Genomic DNA, 22576 nt, shown 5'->3' with positions numbered 1-22576 from the left:
ATAAAGGCCAGTATGAATCGGTAAGAAACCTGAGGTATCGTCTTATAACAGATTATGTTTGTCCACTAAGCAGGTGAGATAGAATAAAGGGAGTCGAGTCAAACCTGGTAGAAGTCTACAAGAGAATAATGTGGTTAATAGAAAACAAGGGCCTTTTACTTGGACTAAAATTATTATTTCTCAGACTGGCAGCAGCGCCCACTGGTGTGAGGTGCCTTTATACACGTTGTCTCACTTCATTCTTAAAACAATCCTATGAGAAAAACGCTATCTCCACTTTACCAATGGTGACGATTCCCCAACGTGGGGCTCAAAGGGCTCAGGGTCATCACGGAGCCCTTACAAGCCACTTTGGACTTGAACCTAGACAGGTCTGTTTGACTCAAAGGTCCTGGTCTTAACCTTCCCAGCAGCTCCTTCTTTGTCAAATAGGTCTTCTGACAGGTTTTATTCACAGCCTGGCCCCACCATTCCCCCAACAAGTATTTCTTGAAAAGGCCTTAGAAACACAGGGGTCTGGGATACAGTGAACACTGACCCCGTGGAGACGAGGACAATGACCCTTTTTGGTTGGGGGAGGTTTGTGAGAGTCTCTTAAGCAATTTAGATCACAACTCTGTATGCACTTTCTTATGGATAACACAAACTTTGTCTTAAAAATGGTTGAGACATTAAAACCTATCACAAAAACGTAGACAAAATGCCTCCAGTACCTTGAGGTTTTAGAGTTTAAATTTAAATCACATTTTTCTCAGTTTTCAATGCTGAGATAAAACCAGCTGAGTTTTCAACTGACATCAACTTTTCTAGTTCAGCAGTCCTCTTACTTTTCCTCCTGTGAGAGTTTGAACAAGACAGAGAGCATTCAGCCAGGAAGACCCTTTCTTCTCGGCACCCCACAGGATCACCATGGGAGAGGCCCTGCCGGACGAGGTGACCAGCTCCTGCCTCCTCCCAGGCTCCCTCACATGGGCCACACTTTCCATGGTGCTGCGCCAACCAAAGAGAGAAGAGCTCTCCCCGGGGTAGGTGGTCTCAGCCCCCTCCTCTCCTCCTGTGACCCTCTTGGCAGCTGTGGGGCCCGCAGGGTTCTCCTCCCACAAGCACACAGGGTGAGGCAGCTGACTGCTTTCCTGGGTCTCTCTGACTGATTCCCATTGAGCTCTGGAACATGCTTATTTGCAAAGAAATAGCAAGAAAACCAAGAACTATTAAGTTTCCTTCCTCGTTTAGCTCAGTAAGAAGAAGTAACACAAGTCCCTGAAAAGGGGCCTGGGAGTGACCAGCCCTGAGCTTCCCATGCCAATCACAGGGTAAGGCTGTCAAACGAGCCTAAGCACCCAAACCACAGAGAGCAGAGGATACATTCCCACTCAAGACTCTGATCAAACTACTAAACCCTCTGTGTCCTCCCCATTGCTTTAAATTTAATAATATTCCTAGACTTTTGCAAGTTATTGGTATGTTTTTATTCATATTTTCAATTCTTCCTGAAACGATACTTTTGTAAATGGCTTTTGGGTCCAACGTGAAAAAATGTGCAAAAATGTATTAATTCCATTTTCTCTTTCCCCTATTCTGTAAATATCAACATTACCGAACTTCTCAGGAGATCATGAAATTGAAATGATATCTTTAAAGAGGTCAAAATCATTGTGACGTGTTTCTACCGTTAGTGAAGATTCCATTTATTTTATAGTTTTATTCAACCCAGTAAAGAAACTTAAAATTTCACAGTTGAATTGCAATGGAATATGTAAGTATAGCAATGAACCAGAACCAAACACGACCTGGAGAGATTACACCATTCTCCTGAAGCCAGGTGGCACCCGACCCTTTCACAGTCAGAAACTGGTGCTTTTACTCACTGTCAGGTTCCAGTTGATCTGTGGGATCCTTGTATGAAGGTTGAGACTGAACAGAATCAGCAAGACTCCAGTCACCACAAACGCACTGCAGCTCACAAACTCAAAAAAGTAAAGGCCTTCACACGGGGAGCACTCCATGATGGTCTCTATGCAGATGAATGCGATCAGGGCCAAAATCTAGGAAGAAAATTGGAAACACACATATATGTATATTTAGTACATATCTGTGGACATATGTGCCTGCCACGTTTAAATAAAACTCAACCCCACCACCATATGCAGCCACAGTCTTCCTCTGGGGACAGCAGTATCACTATCAGGAATATGACCTGATTCAATTCTTCCGTAAGAACAGGTATGGGACCTGAGTGAAAGGATCACATTTCTCCTGGGAATAACTAAGCCCCCACCACAGGAGACTGAAACCAGTCTGGTGCCGTGTGGCCCTTATGTGGAAGCAGAAAGGAACGTCTCTGTGATGTTTTTAGTTCTATTCCTGCCCTGAGTAAGTGGGGCTGCCTACACACGTTTCTTATTTATAGTCTCTACCACAATAATGCGAAACCTTGAGAGGGCAAGATCCTCGGGGTGTCCATTTTATGTCATCTGCAAGTCCCTTGATGGTTCATGTGAGGTCACACAGGCTGACTGGGACCCTGATGGCTTTAAAGATGGTATAATCCCCTCTTCCCCCAATTAGAAGTCCCCAAAAATGGGTTTGGGCCCCATTTTTAGGGACTTAATTCATGAGCTATGCTTGATCACAAAAAGACAGACTGGTAGTTGATAAAAACATTTTTTCAATCTACCAATTATAGAATCAATTTATTTCTGAAGGACCAAAGGAATATTCTAGCGATATGTCCTAAGAGATTGGCGATCATAAAGTAAAACAGCCATCGATAGAAAATAGCAGGTGAACTTTTAAAGGGAGATGCTGGGTGGAGGAGAAGGCTCACAGGGGGCTGAGTTAATGGCCCTGTGACAAGGAAAGAAGTGCTGGTCTTGCGCCTACAAGCCGATCAGCCTTGGGCTCCCGGCCTCCACTTCACTTCTTTACCAGAGCACCTCACAACCTACCATATGTCAAGTCTATGCCAGAGCTTCCAGGCCAGACCCCACCTCCAAGGTCAAGGAAGTACAGGCAGGCCGTTCCATGGTCCCAGATTTGTCCTTAGAGCCAGTGACATCAGCATCACCAGGGACCTTATTAGAAATGCAGAATTGCTGCCTCCCCTCCTTGACCTACAGAATCAGAATCTGCTTTTCTGACAAGATCCCCAGATGATTCAAGTGAGAAGTATGCCAGGCATGGGCTGTTCTGGGCCCTTCTCCGCCTACTGGAGTCCCACTAGAGCTTTCCAATGTTCCACTTAACGCCACCTCCTCCCCATGCCTTCCCTGATTGTGTCTCTCCCTGCCAGACATTATCTGATTCCATCCTCTCCTAGGAAAGCTTGCTCGTCTGTGATTGCATTCCACCGTTTTTTATACTTACCGTTATGCATCTCTCTGCCTCCTGAGCCTTTTGAAGGCAGGGCCAGTCCATCTCTCTCTACTCCCAAGACACTCACTAAGCACAGTAACTTGCACACGGCCAGCAAATGGGGGCTCACAGAGCCACTAAAAACCCACACCAACAATTCCGGATGTACTTGCTAGCGTCTCCACAGGAAAGGAAGAGTGCCTCTGCTTTTTCCACTGTCAATACTTCCACGCAAAAAAGACACTTTTCACATTTCTATTATAAGTCAACACATTAAAGATACGGGTCTTTAAGCACACACTTTGTGCTTCTCCTAATAGCTTTCCTTCTAATTCTCTACAGAACCATAGAGTTTAATTCTCCATCTGAATTACATGCCTGACTTACAATCAATTCACAAAGAAATAGTTCATATAAGGGAAACTCCTAAACTTTTTTTTTACCCCTGTAATTGGATCTAGCAATCTTGGGCAAGAAATAACACACTGTACTGATGAGTTACAAATGTTTCTGGAATGCTAACTTCAACCACATTTGTGTGGGAAGGTAACACCTACATTCTTAAATATTAATATAAAAATGGTATCAAGAATATGCAAATTTTCTAGGCCATTCAACATAGCAGTGAACAGCACAGACAAAATTCCCTACTCTCTTGCTCCTATTCTAATGGAAAAAAATTTAATCAAAAATATAGTCTGTTAGGCAGTGAAAAATACAAAGGAGAAAAATCAAACAGGGAAGGAGAATGAAGTACAACTAGAGAAAGGATGTTTGAAATTTTAGGTAGAACGACCATGTAGAAGGCCTCACTGAAAAGGTTCAGATTTATTGAAAAATGTATTACAGTTTATCACAAAGAATATTAAAGGATACGATTGAACAGCTAGATGAAGAGGTACCCAGGGCAAGGTCCAGAAGGGTCTTGAACACAGGAGCTTCTGCCCCAAAGCACTTTACAGTGTACCACCCTCCTGGCACGTAGATGCACTTTGGTTTCCTAGCCTAGAAGCTTCACCAACCAGGATGCTCATCAACTCTCCTGTTCAAGGGTTTTCAGAGCTTAATCTATAGCCCCCCCCCACCCCCACCCCGCTTCTCTCCCCGTCCCATCCCAGTGTCCCTGTGTGGCGCTGAAAGTTCCAACCCTCTAATCACGTGGTTGATTCCCCTGGCAACCAGCCCCCATCCTTAGGTGCTTTCCAAAAGTCATCTCATTAACACAAACTCAGGTGTGGTTGAAAGGGGTTTGTTATGAAAATCAAAAAGCACCTCTTATCACTTAGGAAATTCTACAAGTTTTAGGGGCTGTGTGCCAGAAATGGAATCTGAAGGCAAAATATGTATTTCTTATTATAAATCACAATAACTCATATGCCGAGACATATATAGATAGATACATAAATACACACAAACTATATATATAATAATTTAATCAATCCCCTATTGATAGGTATTTAGGTGGTTTCTAGTAGGTATTTAGGTGGTTTCTAATACTCTTTTTCTAATAGGCAGTACACTTTTTTTGCCTGCCTCTGACAGAGCAAATGTCAAATTTTCCTCTAGCACAGTGAACTCTAACAATCATTACTGAAGTAAAACGTACTTATTGACCAACAAGAAGGAAATAAGGACTCAAAGTTACACTGGAAGCTGACAACTTCAAGGCAACCAGGGTCAAAGGTCATTCAACATATAACAACTCTGCAAATGTCACATGTAAAACTGTACAGAGACATTCAAGACGTAAGAAAGGAACAGCTATCGTATTTGCTAATCGGGAGATCCTGGGTGCCCTTGGAGAGAACCGTTTCCATGTAGCACCTACTAACGGATGAGGAGTAAATATTTTCATAGTTGATAAGCAAATTGATAATAAAAATGTTATCAGATTTCTACAACTGTAGCTAATTAGGATCGGCAGCATCAAAAAGCAGGAAGGGAGGGAGAAAGGGTTGGCTGATTGAGTTACTACAAAACGTTTAAATTTCCCTAAAAGTCCACTGTACTATTGGTGGGAGTGTAAACTATCACGATCTTTCGGGAGGACTGTGGCAATCGACAGTACTGCTCACCAGTATGTCCAGTTCTCCTCGCAGGCACTTTGTGAGGTTGGAGATTTGTACTGCGATCTTCCCCAGGCAGACTCTTCTCAAAATGATGACGCCTCAGAGCTTCAAACTCCACACTCCCACTCCAACTTCCTACCTATCACAATTCCTTTTGCCAGATGGTGACGGAATGGCAACGAGCATTTTGGGGATTTGGCACATTGGAAGCCGAGGGAGAGAGATGTTAAATCTGGGTTCAGCTGTCACTTCCATGTATAGTTGTCGTAGCCTTCCCACTGCAGGGATGGCTCTGAGATATGCTTTGATCTGACTTCATGATGAAGACACAGGCCCTAAAATTCACAAGATAAATGGGTCCCACAATGCCATAGCAGTATATGGGTGGTGAAGGAGACACGGGGTTTAAAACATACGGAGCCAGAAGCAAATCGGTGCAGAACCCTTCAGGTCATCAAATGCATGATACTGAGAGAGGGCAACTCTGTTTTCATCGGTGCCTAAATGGAGGTTGTGCCCTATCAGGAATATATTCAGAAATGCAGAATATGCTATTATAAACACACTCTACATATTTTTTCTTTTTGGTGGGAATCGCGTGAAACAGAATTGATCAGAATTCCAGGGCTTGTCGGCAGAAACCTGTCCTGGGCCTACAAAGAGCGAGTGCATGTGTGTGGGAGATTACGGTGCATGCACCCCAATGTATCAGATGGCATCGTGACGTATCTGACAAATCTTGAACTGACAAAGTCTGACAGTCCCGAATAAAATGGCACACAAAATTGCTTCCAACGCATTGAAACAGCCTGAAGAAACAAATGTTCCAGTGACAACCTGCTACACATATTCAGGAAGTCAGTGTATGTAGTATAAGAGCACACTGCTTGTGTAATGGTGACCAATACAATGCCACACGCAAAGTTGTACTGAGGTGACCTAAAATTTGAATTGTTCTGGTGTACACCTACATTCAGATTGATTTTATACACCTGTTCTGAATTAACCGATCATACTAAAATTCAAATATGATCCATCCTAGTGGAGGCCAAAAACAGAAAGAGAACACTTTTTTAAAATTGTAATGTAATGTGTTTCTCATTCTAAATACTATTATACCTAGGTTTACATTTTTAATTTTATGTCTTTTTCCTTCAAGTGGGCCTCCAAAGTCGACTGAGTCTCAAGTCCCTCAACACCTGGAACTACTTCCGAGTTTGGGCAACGAAAGGTGAGTGGATGAGACATGTGGTACTTCTGGCAGCAGCCTTTCACACGCTCCCTCCCCGCCACCGGCCAACAAGGTTCCAGGTGGGAGTGGCCTCTGAGTAAGGCTGATGGGCAGCCCGCTTCCAGGTGACCTGAGATGACAGTGTAACATCAGCGAGAAGGAAACCTTCCTTGTGGCAAGCACTGAGATTTTAGGGTTGTTTGTTACTACAATATAATCCAGCCCACGCTGACTAGAAAGAAAGCTTTGGCATAATGTTAAATGTGCACGTGTCCTGGATATCTGGGACGAAACTGCAAGTTTTACAGGATGAATATGTTTCCACGCCACTCGCTCTTAAAGTCGCCAAATCCAAACAGTTTTCTTTTCTTTTCTTTTTTCCAAACAGGTTTACAGACAAACTCGTACCAGATTGTCAGGTAAAGATACTGACTGTGTTATTTAAACTCCTTTAAAACAACGTACGTATTCAGAATGTCAAGACTCCATCTATGTGGTTACAGTGTAGACAGATTTTTTTCCATTTCTTTTATTTTCCAAAATTTCTACAATGAGTATATGTGTTTTTATTTGAAAAACTAAATATTCTATGTACAGACACTTTTTGAAACATCCAAGTTTATTATGAGTCAAATGTTAGTGCACTCTAAGAATCAACCCTTCTTTGTTTTGAAACCATTCAAGAATATTTTTAAATGACATTAAAAACTTTGATGGAAAATGAAAGCCACTCTGCAAGTCCATGTTGGTCCCATTTCTTTATCAGGAAGTTCATCATCTCTGAAGCCTCCTCATAACACACAACCCTATTTCCGCCCAGCACTACACCCTAAGCGCAGGTAGTGGGCACAGAACAGTCGCAAGGCCCACACATAATAAAAGGGCCAGTCTTACTCTCACTGACGTGATGAAAAGGACCCCCAGGAAGGAACAATGTACTTCTGGCAGCAGCCTTTCACTAATATCTATGAAGGCCTCTTTGGAGCTTAGACATAATCCTAATCTTCCTTGATCACCAGTTTATCAAAATATCTAAAGAAGCTCATTTTAAAATACATGTACAAAAGAAAATCAGAGCATTTAAAAACAACTCTAAGGGGCCTTAACAACCACCAGAGGCAAAAATCATGTCCATTTAAAGACGTCTACGACAGTGTGAATCTGAGTGGCTCCTATGCAGCCAGACAGCTTCTTCGGTGACCCCGATGGCTCAGTGGTACTGGAGGCTGCTGTGCTTTAGTCTCAGCTCCAACCCAGCCAAGACCCCCCCCATTATACAGACATAACTAACCAGGTACCAGGGTTAGTGCCCAGGGAGGTGTTGAGATAGAAGACGGAGGGTCACTGAGCAGCAGGCTGTAAAGGGCTCCCAGAGAGCACTGGACTCAGGTGGGATTAGAGGAAAAGCAGGAGAAGAAAGTTCGTTTGCGGTAGTGCCTCGCTTTCCAACTGCGTTCCTTGGTTGGGGCTGAGGTGGAGGGTAGGACAGAATCTGGTCTCTCACCAAAGTACCTCTGTTTTTATGTTTCTATTCCCATTAGCGGTGGTTCCTAAATGTCTCAGACCAAAGAACAGAACGCCTACTAATAGCCTCCAGGAAGCACAGTTTGCAAATCATCAGTCTGGTTCATACATTGGGAAAATATTTTTGTTGTGCTCTTAAAACTTTTCTTTTAAGTTTGAAAATGACTAATGCAGTCTGACCTTTTCATTTGCAGAGCAGCTGCCCTGAATTCACAGCGTGCTTGGCTGTGGCCCCTGTGGGGTTTCCCACGCTCAGCCCGATGCTAGTTCCCTCACAACTATATCCCTGGTCTTGGGGTACTCAGAGCACAACAGCATATTAACAGTTCTGGAAAGCCTCACAGTAAAAAACTTGTTTGCCTTTACTTGACTCATGGATTGTGTTACCTGAACACAGAATTTTATTTTTTTCCTTCAGCACACCTCTTAACACTACATCGCAGTGTTTGGAGGGAAACCAGTTTGGGGAACACAAAAATATGTGCTTGATCAGTACTCAACTTTGTGGGGTCATGCACCATGGAAATGCACAGAATAAAACACAGTTCATTGACCCAGCAGGGTAGCAACTATTGAGGACCCTGTTAACAGAATGATGAGCGCGCGCGAACACACACACACACACACACACACACACACACACACACACACAGAGCAGGGTCCAAAATACCTTCAGAATCAAACCAAGCTCTAATCCACTCTAGCGTATTCAAAATTAAAGTGTCTCTCTTCCCATCAATACTGAAAAAATATCTGAAAGATGAGACATGGCTTGTATGGAGCCACAAAGCCCCAAGAGGCAAGCTGTCAATCCACTGCTTCTGCTGGAAGACCTCACGATGTGCAGAACAGAGAACCTGAGAGAGCAGCAGACGGGCGAGGAAGTGGCTGCACTTCCGAAACCAGCTCCATTCTCATCACCTCACAGCCGACGCTAAGAAGGGATCCCAGAGCTAGAACCACAGAAGAGGCAGAGGCCTTTCCCCACCATCTTCTGTGTCGTGGGGCCAGGGGTTTTAAGTTGCTATGTCTATGTACATGTTTGTGAAATGACAGATCACCTTGACACATACGGTCCCAGGCCAGAAGCCATGGTGCATGGTCTGCCACGTGAGCTCACACAGGCAAGCGCACTGCCAGGCACGACAGAGTAACAGCGCTTGCCTTAGGGAGCATCGATAGCGTCAGGATGCTCTCAGGTCCTGTGCGGGGCACAGCCCGTTCATCATCTCCCATATGCCCCCTCAGGAGGCAGGGGGCATCTCCATCGTGTGGCCCACGTTTGCGGGAGGCCCCAAAGCTAGTTCCTCTCCATACTGCCTTCTTGTACAGCCGATGCCTAACATGACTTATCCAGGTTCTCGACCCTCCCCACACGCTTGACCATAGGAAAAAGCATCACTGCATTTCTCTTCAAGGAACACAGTATGAGACCCAGTGAGCCAGAGCCATGAGGGTCCCTGACAAAGCACACAACTTGATTACTCATTCTCTAAGGGATCTAACTACAGTATCATCTAGTTTTTCTAAGAAATATATTCCCTGAGTTGCTCCTCTCAAGGGAGGCCATCCCATGAGGAAGGTAGACTTAAAATACTACCCTCCTCTCCCCTAAGATAATAGAGTAATAAACAAAGGAACAAAGGAGCTAAACGCAGGTGCAAATTATTTAACCAGCAATCATTGTCTTTGCATGTGATCTTTGGTGCCATTGTTTTTCTAAAGCTAAATAAACAGCGTCCAAACTACGGATTTGAGAGATGCAGAGAATGAAAAGAAAACCACCTACTCTGGAAGGGCAGGGATGGCCCTAGGAGCTATAGCCACCCAGACGGCCAGGAAACACTACTTAGGCAGTAGGCTTAATTAAGCAAAGGAGCCAGGGGGCAGAGGCAAATAAGTTTCTTGTTGTTGAGAAGAAAGGGAGAGATGAGGACAAAAGGGGGCGGCTGCCAGTCTGAAGACAGAGAGGCTGAAAGGACCAGGGCTGGCAGCTCTGCCAGGTACACCCAGCGGGCAGCTGGGCCAGCCACACTCCAAGCATGCTCACTTCAAACCCCTGAAAGCTTTGTTTTCAACTGAGGACAGAAGAGCTTGAGCTGTTACCGCTCCAGGAAGCTGTCAGCTTGGTTTGGTCTGAGCTTGGCCCATGTCACAAGGCCTACTCCACCAGTGCTCCTGACATAGTTTTCAAACTGGCTATACATGGCTATACATAATCTAAGGGCTGAACTCAGGAGATTGTATTTCAGTTGTTGTTGTTTTTGGTGAGACGCTCACCTTTAACATAATTTATTATAGTTGCAGCGTTAAGCGAGGTCTAATGCACCCGTAGTAAACCCACGGCGAGTTGTCGACAATGGCTGGCCACAACATATCACAGTCTCAGACAAATTACAATTGGCTTAGACAGCCAACTACCTAGAGCACACAGGCAGTATTACCCAACGAAGTGCAAAATATTTTCTTGTTTTTAAAAAAGTCTAGGAAACCTTATTATGAGGTTTGATGATATAATTGCCATGATTTCAGAAAACCACAGGACGGTCAGCATCTTTCTTGCCAAAAGAATGCCCACAACATTTTATTGCAAATGCCACCCTGCCCAAAAAGCTACGTTTTCAGACCGTTGAAATTACTAATGAAGCAAATGTAGAGGACACGGGAAACAAGCTGCCTTCCAACCGTACACATCTGAAGATGTTTAACTGCTGCTGGGCACTCCCTTTTCTTTCCCCCTTGCTTTCTCACGTCCTAGCTTCATGGATGAAGCTGAAATCCCAGGAACAGCCTCCCATCCCATGATTGAAAAGTAAATCCTTCCCCCTTCCTTTCTCTCCCGGGTTTAGTTCTTGGGCACTTCCCACTAACATCTCTGACAAACCACCTTAACTGAATGGGAAGAAGGACACTCCCTGCTTTTCTCATTGAATGAGAACCAGAAGGCCAAGTGGAGCTTTTTGCTCAAGATTCATTCAAGCCAAAAGAGCGAACCACGTATCCTAAGAGGCTCGCAGGGGTTACATCAGGAAAACCCTGCTCCACCATGAGACCCACAGCCCTAACAGCCCCCAGCACCTCCACACCGTCCAATGTGAGGGAAGGTCCCAGAGGAGAGGAGCTTCCTGAAGTGGCCAAACCCTCGACCTCCAGGGCCTTGGACACAGATTCACAGACTTGTGGATTCAGGCACCTTCCTTTCTTTCCACACAAATTCAAGGACTACCATTCAGCAGTCTTTGTACGAGGTATGGTCAAAGAACACAGTGAAGATTTAAATTTAAAGAATGCATTACAGTAAAATCACATTGCCATTAATCCCCCTCAAAATACTCCCCTTGCTTTGAACACACTTGTCCCATCGTTCTTGCCACTTTCTGAAGCAGTTCTGGAAGTCCTCTTTTGTGAGTGTCTTTAGTTGTGTTGTCATAGCTGCCTCATTGTCCTGAATCGATTCAAAACATTTGGTCATTTGACTTTGGGGAAGAGCCAGAAGGCACACGGTGCCAGATCCAGTGAATAAGGTGGATGAGGACAAACTGTAATGTTTTTATCTGACAGAAATTGCCGTACCAGAAGCGGTGTGTGACACAAAGCCTTTTCATTGTGATCACAAAATACGATGAACGCCGTCACTGCCAAGTGCCATCCAACAGAAAGGCAGGGATCTTCAATATGAGAAGTGGCGCATCGACCTTAGTAACAGTGTGTGACAAGTTTCAACTTGTTCAGTGCAGTCAGTTGGGTGTGAGCTGCAGTTGAGAGAAGGTGTGTTTTAAAGTGTGCTGTAAATCATCCTCCATCATGACAACACTCACTCCATGTCACACATCGCTTCTAGTATATGGCAATTTCTGTGAAATAAATACATTACGGTGTGTCCTCACCCACCTTATTGACTGGATCTGGCACCATGTGACTTCTGGCTCTTCCCCAAAGTCAAAATGATTCAGGACATCGAGGCAGCCACAACAGCACAACTAAAGACACTCACGAAAGAGGACTTCCAGAACTGCTTCAGAAAGTGGCAAGAACGATGGGACAAGTGTGTTCGAAGCGAGGGGGAGTATTTTGAGGGGGATTAATGGCAATGTGTCTTTTACTGTAATAATTTTTTTAATTTAAACATTCACTGTATTGTTTGATCACACCTCATAAATGGTGGTCTCTAGCTCCAGAGACAATAAGAACAGTGGCCCCTAGAATGCGTGCCCTTGTGGCCCTCCTAAGATGTTCAACATCTACAGAGCCCTCCTACTGTGGGTCAAATACTGTGCTGTGCACTCACATGCATTCTCTCATTTTATTTGATCTTCATTCCATCCTGTGAGGAATGTGGTTGATTTGCTTGTTTTTAATCAAGATATAATTCACATACCATAAGATTCACCCATCTGAAGTATAGAATTCAGTGGTTTTCAGTATATTCAAAGTTATGCAACCATCACCATTATGTATTCCAGAACATTTTCATCATCCCCAGGGGAACATGGTTTCTAATCTCCATCCTACTGATGAGAAAAATGGGGGAAAGATATCAAGCAACCCATCCAAGATCACGAAGTCTCATTAACAGCAGAGCTGGGGTTCAAACCCAGTCCCTGAATGCTTTCCAGCACTGACTGATGCTGATCACCCCTCCAGCCACCCTTGGCTGGTACTGTTTGCTCCCTTCCCATCCTGCCCCCTCTCAAATGGTGGCAGCTCCCCAGGGCTTTGTGTTGCTGCTTTCTGGGCAGACACATGTACCCAGCAGCTTCCCCTGATCCAGACTCCCACTCCCAAATCTACTTCTCTAGTCTGGCCTTCTATCTACGCCCCAGACCCTGGCTGCAACAGTCCCCCACATTGGGCATCTAATGTAAATGTCCCCAGGCACCCACAAATGTCAGCACAAAAATCCCCTTCCCTGACTCAACTAATGGCATCACCAGCCATTAATGAGCAATCACTTAGCATAGTAAAGAGCTGGACTCTGTACTTCCTAAATTATATGAATGTCTAAACACTATGCTGTACACCTGAAACTAATATAAAATAATATCGAATGTCAACGGTAATTGAAAGACTTTAACGGTCAAAGAAAAACTTTAAAAAATAAATCTAGTAAGGCTTATAAACTTCAAAAAACAAGAGTTGGGAGTGTGGAGTCTCAGGGTCGAGTTCCGATTTCAGTGCTGCCACTTATTAGCTCTGTGACTCTCGGCACATTACCTCTCTTCTCTGGCCTCTATTCATCCGTAAAATGGATGGGGACAATTCTTACCTCATAAGGTTGCTGCAAGGAGTAAATATAAAATACTTAGCACCATGCCTGACACACAGTAAGTGGTAAATAAATGGTAGCCAGTGCCATTACTGTGTGAAGGTCCAACAGAACTCAGACACAACCCGTTTTCACCGAGCTGAGTCTGGTGGGGGAATACATGCATGTTGTAGCATGTATCAGTATTTCCTTCCTATTCAAGGCTGAAGTACATTCCATTCTATGTGTAGACCACATCTTGTTTCTCCATTCAGCTGTCGATACACACCTGGTTACTGCCCACCTTTTGGCTGTTGTGACCAATGCAGCTGAGAACATGGATGTACAAATCCCTGTCTGAGTCCCTGCTTTCCTGCGTATACGTAGTCCTTTGAATATATACCCAGAAGTGGAATTGCTAGATCATATGGTAATGGGATTTTTAATTCTTAGGAATCAAAAATGTAAGCATAAAAGAGATGAAAGTATAAAAATCAAAGTAATTAAGTGAAAACCCTTAAATCTTAAATTTGGATCAATAATATTAACATAAACTTACTTTTTAACAAATAGCTATATCCACTGAAAAGGCCTAGAAATAACTCAATAAAACCCCTTATGCCCAGATTGACATCTCTAAATATTATTTCCCACTCAAAGAAACAAGAACTTCCAGGAGAAATGATTAATTCCAGGTCTGGGGCAGGACAAACACAAATTAAGTGCATCAGAAAGCAAGGATGCCATCAAAGACGTACTGAGGTTGTGTCGGAAGGACAGAGGAGTCAACTCGAAGGGCCCATGGCCAACAATGGGACAATATAGATGGATGGATGGATGGATGGATGGATGGATGGATGGACAGGTAGATAGAAATGAAAATAGTAACATCCAAATCTTGGTTTCTAAATACTATCATTTTTCACCGAAAGGAACCAGGGCTCCTTGGAGAATTTCAAGGCTGCAGCAGAAGAATCAAAGATGAGCCTGGAAATCTTATGTCAGAGAATAAATGGAACACGCCTAAAGGGCACTGGAGCCAGTTCAAAGGGACTTCCATTGGCCAAATCTGGGACAACATGAGCATCAAAATAAATAATGATAATTAAGTATTAAAATACATGAATAAAATATGAATCCATGAGTCCATACTGACATAAATAAACAGGGGAGAAGGGAAAACTCTTCCTTCAGTTGAAAATGCAGCTAATAAATATAGAAGGAATGATGGGTTTCTAAAATCACTGTTTGGCAACTATCATAACAAATACTTAATTCAAGCAAGCATCATCAATGGATATTAAAACTAATGGGTGCGAGTCTAAGAAGTTACAGGATAGTCACACAGTCTAAAGTATCTCCTCACAAAAATACTAATGACATAGAGGGGAAAAAGTAACTTGACAGTGGAGAAGGCTGGCAGGCATCACTTTAACCAAGTTACAATCACCAGTAATGGAACTAATCTACATCATTTACTTCTGATACGAAGCACTGAAAAGAATGCATCATCATTTCTGTGGTATTCCTGACAAAACCACAAAACAACCAGAATCTAAACAGGAGAAAACCTCAGACAAACTCAAATTGAGGGACATTCTATGAAATAACTGGCCTGTCATCTTCCAAAATGTCAATTGTCATGCAACACAAAGGCTGAGGAACTATTCCAGACTCAAGGAGATTAAAGAGATGTGACAACTGAATGCAAAACATGATCCAGGATTTTCCTGTACAATAAAGAACAGTTTTGAGACAACCAGGGAAACACGAAGACGGTGTATCGTTTAGCTATAGCACCGTATCAGTGTTAATTTCCTGACTTTGTTCTGTGGTTATGTAAGGACACTGAAGTTCTTCATGATAAAGAGGCATCAAGTCTGCAACACACTCTCAAAAGACTCAAAACATTATATAAATATACATATACACGTGCATGCATTCACATATGCACACAAACCAGCGAGAAAGGATAAAGCAAATGTGGCAAACATTTGAAGTATCTAGGTGAAAGTATATATTATTTTGTATTACCCTTACAACCTTTCTGTAAGTCTGAAATAATTTCAAACTAATGAGTCTTTTTAAAATGAGCACAAAATACTGAAATATATTAAATACATATACATTCAGTAGCTTGTATTAACTTTACAAAGGGGGTAAAATCCCATTGTTCACCTTCAGAGGCTGCTAAAGAAAGCATCACCTTGTAATAGGAAAACTGATAAAGTATGTCCCTTGTCTTTCCTGTACATACTGTATTTCACAGTAATCAAATGGAGGGTGAGGAAAAGTTCCTTACAGAATTCCAGTTAATAAAATGCAGAAGGAATGACAGAATTAGAAAATCATCATTTTTGTGATGGACCTAGGCCAGAGTTTCTCCATCCACCTGAACTAGAAGATGTTAACTTTGCTGGACTCAACCAAACAATATTCTTTTCCTGTCTGTTCACTTACCAAATTCATCCTTCTAACTCCCACTCATGTCATTCCCCACTAAAAGCTTTCTCTGGCTCTTTCTTCAGCCCAAGTCACTCTTCTCTCTCTCTAATTTCCTGTCGTTCTTGGTCTACACCAGTGGTACACATAGTTGGTGCATATGGGGGTCTTTTCAAAACTCTGATCCCAACACTGTACGCCAGAACAAGTTTCTGAAACTCAGCACTATGGACACTTTGGACTGCATAGTTCTTTGTGGGGGGGGGGGGGGGGCGGTCTTTGCATTGTACAATGTTTAGCAGCATCCCTGGCCTCTACCCACTAAGTGCCAGCACTCAACCCAACCCCCTGTGGTGGCAACCAAAAATGTCTCTGGATAGTGTCAAATGTCCCCTGGGGGGAACGGGGTCAAAATCTCCTCCAACCTCCAATGAGAACCACTGATCTAGGCCATGGTCATCAATGGCTCTTAAGCTATTAAGTAAAAGGCTGTTGGGGAGTTTTAAAGAGATGCATCAGGCTCAAAACACTTGTACCCAGCAATGAATCTTAGCCTCGCGAGAAGTGAGACAGTCAGACACTACTGCCTTCTGGTATCGATGCAGTAGGACGCACACAGCAGCACCTATAAAGCTTTCTTGCCCTCCCTCAAAATCAAGCCTCTAGAGTTAACCAGCTTTGGGAAAGAGAAGAGTTAGAGGAAGATGTTAAAATTACACTGAGGAAGCCAAATCCAAAATGCAGGAAATTCTACATGATAAATTATCACATTTCATCAACAAATAAATAGCATACAAGGAGAGGAGGGCTGTTACAGATTAAGAGACTTAAGAAACATACCAACTAGAAGCAATGGCTGGAATTTGTTTAGATCCTCATTCAAACAAACCAAAAGCCATTTTTGAGATCACTGGAGAAAAATGAACACATACTGGATACTCAATGCTGGCAAGGAATTATTAATTATTTAAATGTGATATTAAGACTGTGGATGTGTCATAAAACGTCTTTAACTGTTAGAGATACATACTAAACATTTAGAGTTGAAATGCTGCGATATCTGAGACTTATTTTAAAATACCAGGGCAAAAAAAAAGGGGGGAGGAGTTGATGGAACAAAAATGCAAAATGCTGATAATCCCTGAAGCTTGGTGAAGGGTATACATGGATACATTATACTATTCTCTTTACTAATTGTGATGGTTAATTTTGTGTCAACTTGAGCGGGCCACGTGGGTGCCCAAATTAAACCCTCTCTGGGTGTGTCTGAGGGTGTTTCTGGGGGAGATTAGCATTTGAATCAGTAAAGTCAGTACAACAGATTGCAATCCCCAACAAGGCTGAGTATCACCAGTCCACGGAGGGCTTCCATAGAACGAAAGGCAGAGGAAGGAGGGATTTGCCACTTTGTCCTGCCTCACTGCTGGAGCTTGGACATCTCATTTGGTCTTGTCCTATGCTGGGATTTATGTCATCAGCTCCCCTGGTTCTCAGGCCATCAGACTCAGACTGAACCACACCACTGGCTTTCCTAAGTCTCCAGCTTGCGGACCGCAGATCATGAGGTTTCTCGGCCGCCGTAATCCTGTGCACCAATCCCTCAGAATAAATCTCCTTTTATACCCTATTGGTTCTGTCTCTCCAGAGAACCCTGATTAATACAACTAGTAAATGTTTGAAAGTTTCCATAATACAAAACTAAATTTAAAAAGAACGTTGAAAGACTTACAGACTATACAAAGAACTGTCAAATCTTAATAAGAAAGCAACCCAATCAAAAAATGGATAGAAGATATGAAGACTTTTTAAAATTAGTTTCAGGTTACAAAACAACAAAGTGATTAGACATTTATATACCTCACAAAGTGATAACCCCAATAAGTCTGTTATCCATCTGATACTATACATAGTTATTATTGATTATATTATTGATTATATTCCCTATGCTGTACTTTATGGACCCATGACTATTTTTTTAATTATAGTTGACATTCAATATTATTTTATATTAGTTTCAGGTGTACAGCATATTGGTCAGACATTTATATAATCTATGAAGTAAATCTCCCCAATAAGTCTAGTACCCATCTGACACTATACATAGTTTTTACAATATTATTCACTATATTCCCCATACTTTACATCCTGACTATTTTATAACTATCAGTTTGTACTTCTTAATCCTTTCACTTTCTCACCCAGGCCCCCAACCCCCCTCACATCTAGTAACCATTAGTTTGTTCTCTGTATCTATGAGTCTGTTTCTGTTTTGTTTGTTCGTTTATTTTGTTCTTTAGATTCCACATATAAGTGAGATCATATGATACTTGTCTTTCTCACTCTGGCTTATTACACTTAGCATAATACCCTCTAGGTCCATCCATGTTGTTGCATTTTTTTATGACAGAGTAATATTCCATTATACGTATTGTATGTACTACAATTTCTTTGTCAAATCGTCTATTGATGGGCATTTCAGTTGTTTCCATATCTTGGCTGTTGTGAATAGTGCTACAGTGAACATAGGGGTGCATATATCTTTTCAAATTAATGTTTTGGATTTCTTTGGATAAATACCCAGGAGTGGAACTTCTGGGTTATAAGGTAATTCCATTTTTGGTTTTTTGAGGAACCTCATACTGTTTTTCACAGTGGGGGCACCAATTTGCAGTCCTGCCAACAGGGCACATTTGTCTCCGCATCCTCGCCAATACTTGTTTGTTGATTTATTGATGATGGCCATTCTGACAGGTGTGAAGCAGTATCTCATTGTGGTTTTCATTTGCATTTCTCTGATGATTAGTGTCCTCGAGCATCTTTTCATATGTCTATTTGCCGTCTGTCTGTCCTCTTTGGAAAAATGTCTATTCAGGTCCTCTGCCCATTTAACTGGATTGGGGTTTTTTTTGTAGTTGAGTTGTATGAGTTTTTATAAATTTTGGATATTCACCCTTTATCAGATGTATCACTGGCAAATCTCTCCCATTCAGTAGGGTGTCTTTCCGCTTTGTTGATGGCTTACTTTGCTGTGCAAAAACTTTTTAGTTTGATGTAATCTCATTTGTTTATTTTTTCTTTTGTTTCCCTTGAACACTTCTTGAAATAAGATCCATAGATGGCAAATAAGCACATGAAAAGGTCCTTTAACATCATTAGCCATCAGGGAAATGAAAATTAAAATCACAATGATATACCACTTCACACTCAGTAGAATGGCTATGATTTTCAAAATAAAAGACAATACCCAGCGTTGTTGGCAAGGATGCAAAGCAACTAGAACTGCCATACACTACTGGTGAAGGTGCAAAATGGTACAGCCGTTCTGAAAATGGTTTGGCAGTTTCTTATAAAGGTAAACATACACTTACCATGTGGCCTGGTAATTCCCTCCTAGGTATTTGCCCTAGAGAAATGAAAATTATGACCACACACTTCTAAATAAATGCTTATAGCAGCTCTATTTATAATCACCTAAAACTAGAAACAATCCTTTAGTGGGTGAATGGATAAGCAAACAGTGGTACATCCATAAAATGGAATACTACCCAGCAATAAAAAATATCAAACTATTGATACACACAGCAACATGGAATATCTCTACTGCACTGTGCTAAGTAAAAAAAGCCAGACTCAAAAGGTTACTACATGAGTCTATTTATGTGACATTCTGTAAAAGGGAAAGCTATAGGAATGGAACCAAGATCACTGGTGGCTAGGGGTTGAGTGGCAGTAAAGGGAGTGGTTGACAAAAAAACAAAAGGCAGCATGAGATGATTTAGAGGGCTGGTGAAACTATTCTATACTCTGATTTTGGTGGTGGACACACGACTACATAGTTGTCTAAACTCGCAACTAAAATTTATTGTATATAAATTTAAAATAAAAAATAGAAAAAGAAAATGCTGTGAAGCCTCTTGATAAAGAGAGGTATGTACAAAATGGTCATGTTATACAGAATTTGTATTTTGTGTATATGTGTGTACACACCCTTATATACATGTTAATAAATATACACACCGACAAAAGTGTCAGGTACAATGTGAATGGTGTTCATCTCTGATTAATAAGATTCCAGGAAATTTGTTTTCTTCTGTTAACTTACTGGTATTTTCAGATATTTTTTCTAAAATAAATTAGTATTACTTGGGTGATTTCTTTAAAAAGTAGTCATTTTAAAACAAGCAGATAGAAAGATAAATGCAAGCTCCTCTGGGAAGCCTTTCCCGATCCATTCACTATCAGCCTCTCCCCTCTAAGCTTCACCTCCATCTCCTCCAAGCACTTAACACAGGCTGCCCTGTAGCCTCGTGCTCTCTATAGCCTTAGCCTCTCCTGCCAACTGAGCTGAATGAGGAAGTGCCTCTACCCGTGCCCTGTGTTTACTCCAGTTTACTGCACGGTGGCATCTGTCTCAGAAATCGTGTCTATCTGGTTCCCTGCTCTATCTCCTCACCCCCTCACCCACCAACAGGCACTCAGTAAAGAGCTGGTCAGTGACCGACCAACTGGGAATGAACAGGCACCTAATAATGACCATTAAACCATACCCGCAGGTAACTGGACACTATCCAATAGGTGACAATTAATATTTCATGTCAGCCTAGAACACGGGTTCAGGTGAAGGACCTTTGGGATGGCATCTGCCCACTTAAGTTTCTAGCAATTATTTGGGGAAAGACACACAGAGCTGGCTTATCACTTGCCATATTTGTGGAGAAGAGATTTGGAATTGTTAACATGTAAGAGAATAAGCTTCGAAATTATCCCAACAGGATGGAAGGCCAGGCTGATGCCATGAGATTGACTCTAAATGGCATACATTTAAAGTTCAAAGATTCAGCTATAGGAATACAGAATAGAGGGGAGCAGACTTGATAAAAACAGTCGCATGAAAACAGACCTGGGGATTTTAGGGGACATCAGTCACATTGAAGCTGAATATCAGTAAAGGATGAAGTAAAAAAAGAAAGAAAACAACAACAAAAAAAGGATGAAGTAAAAGACTTAAATTTTAGTAGCGGGGCTTGAGCGGAGTGGTCACAAACCTTTTCTCATCTAGGACGCTCATTTTCACATCTGCAGGCTGAAGTCTGTTCATTCGTTTAAAGGCTATTAAGTCCAAACCTTATTAAAATGAGTATTTGTATGATTCCCTGCACATGCCAGGAAGATCCACAGTGATATTTAAAGCATTTCCTTACTTCGAAAACAAACAAAAACACCACAGACTATGGTTTATCTCTAGCCTAAGCACATTAGGGCCCCAGTAGCCTGCACATCAATAGCCTATTTGTCACAGACAATAAGAACAAATTAGAAAGCTTCCAAATACCACAGTTTTGTAATCCCAGTTCCAGTTAATGGAGTAAGTACATTCCACCCTGTCTGTCCCACTAAATGCTGGTATAAACCTGGAAACAATACATGGAACAACTGTTTCAGGACGCTGAAAAATAAACAGTAGTGGGCACATAGGGAAGATGACCAGAATTCAAAGTTTCCTATTTTTCTTCCCAAATTCCCCAGCTTTGACTCTGGGACCTATGGGATAATACCAGAAGGTCTACTATTTGTGTGATTGGAGTCCCAAAAGGAGAGAAGAAAGAGCATGTGACAGAAAAAAGTATTTGAGGAAATAACAGACAACTTCTAATATTTGGCAGAAGACATAAATTTAAAGATTCAAGAAGCTCAGCAAACCCCAAACAGATAAAACTCAAAGAAATCTATACCCAGATGCATCATAATCAAACTGCTAAAAACTAACAAAGAAAAAGTCCTAAAAGCAGCCAGAGAAAAACGATGCATTACACATAGCAAAACAATGATTCAAATGATGCAGATTTAACATCAGAAACCACAGAGGCCGGAAAGTGGAATAACATTTTTAAAGTGCTGAGAAAAAAACTGAAAACCCAGAATTCTATCCAGCAAAACTAACCTTCAGAAATAAAGGTAATATAAAGACAGTCTCAGGTAAAAGAAAATTAAGAGAATTCATAACCAGTCGACCTGATCTAAATGAAATGCTAAAATTTCAAATCTTCAGATGGAATGGAAATGATACCAAAGGGAAACTTGGAACATCAGCAATGAAAGAAGAGCAACAGAAATGGTAAAAATCTGGGTAAATACAATAGACAATTCTTCTCTTCGTTAAGTTCTTTAAAATATGCATGATGATGGTTGAGAGCAAAATTTATAACACTGTCTGATGGGGTTTCAATGTATATGATAACTAAAACAAGGGAAGAGGGTAAAGAGGTAAATGGAACTATGGCGTGGTAATGTTTCTATATTTTACTTAAAGTAGTAAAATATTAATTATAATTCGACTGTAAAATGCCAATGCTATGTTAATTATATATAAAGTAATTCCTAGAGCAAACACTTTAAAAACCTATATAAAAAGATATAGTCAAAACTCAGTAGATCAATTACACTGGAATACTAGAAAATATTCAAATGATGCAAAAGAAGGAGGAAAAGGAAAAGAGGAACAAAACACAGAGAGAACAAACAGATAATACCATAAAATGGTAGGCCTAAATCCAAGCATATTAATGATAACATTAAATGTAAATGGTCTAAATATATACCAATTAAAAGACAGAGTGCCAGAATGGATTAAAAAAAATAGGACCCAACTATATACTGTCTGTAAGAAGCTCACTTCAAATATAACGATATAGGTAGATCAGGAGAAAAATG

General features: G+C 41.6%; 1 protein-coding gene across 1 annotated transcript in view; it reads right to left on the bottom strand.

Annotated features, from left to right (window-relative positions):
- The window catches only part of CMTM4 (CKLF like MARVEL transmembrane domain containing 4), a 55368-nt gene that overhangs the window by 11575 nt on the left and 21217 nt on the right, over window positions 1-22576 (bottom strand). Inside the window, exon 2 of the mRNA XM_019755239.2 lies at window positions 1869-2045. Coding sequence (XP_019610798.1) covers window positions 1869-2045 — 177 coding nt within the window. The remainder of the gene's footprint in view (window positions 1-1868; window positions 2046-22576) is intronic.

The sequence above is a fragment of the Rhinolophus sinicus genome, linkage group LG11 (assembly GCF_036562045.2).
Source record: "Rhinolophus sinicus isolate RSC01 linkage group LG11, ASM3656204v1, whole genome shotgun sequence".
Lineage (NCBI taxonomy): Eukaryota > Metazoa > Chordata > Mammalia > Chiroptera > Rhinolophidae > Rhinolophus > Rhinolophus sinicus.
Note: the sequence above shows the minus strand (reverse complement) of the source record. Positions and strands in the feature narration are given on the sequence as shown.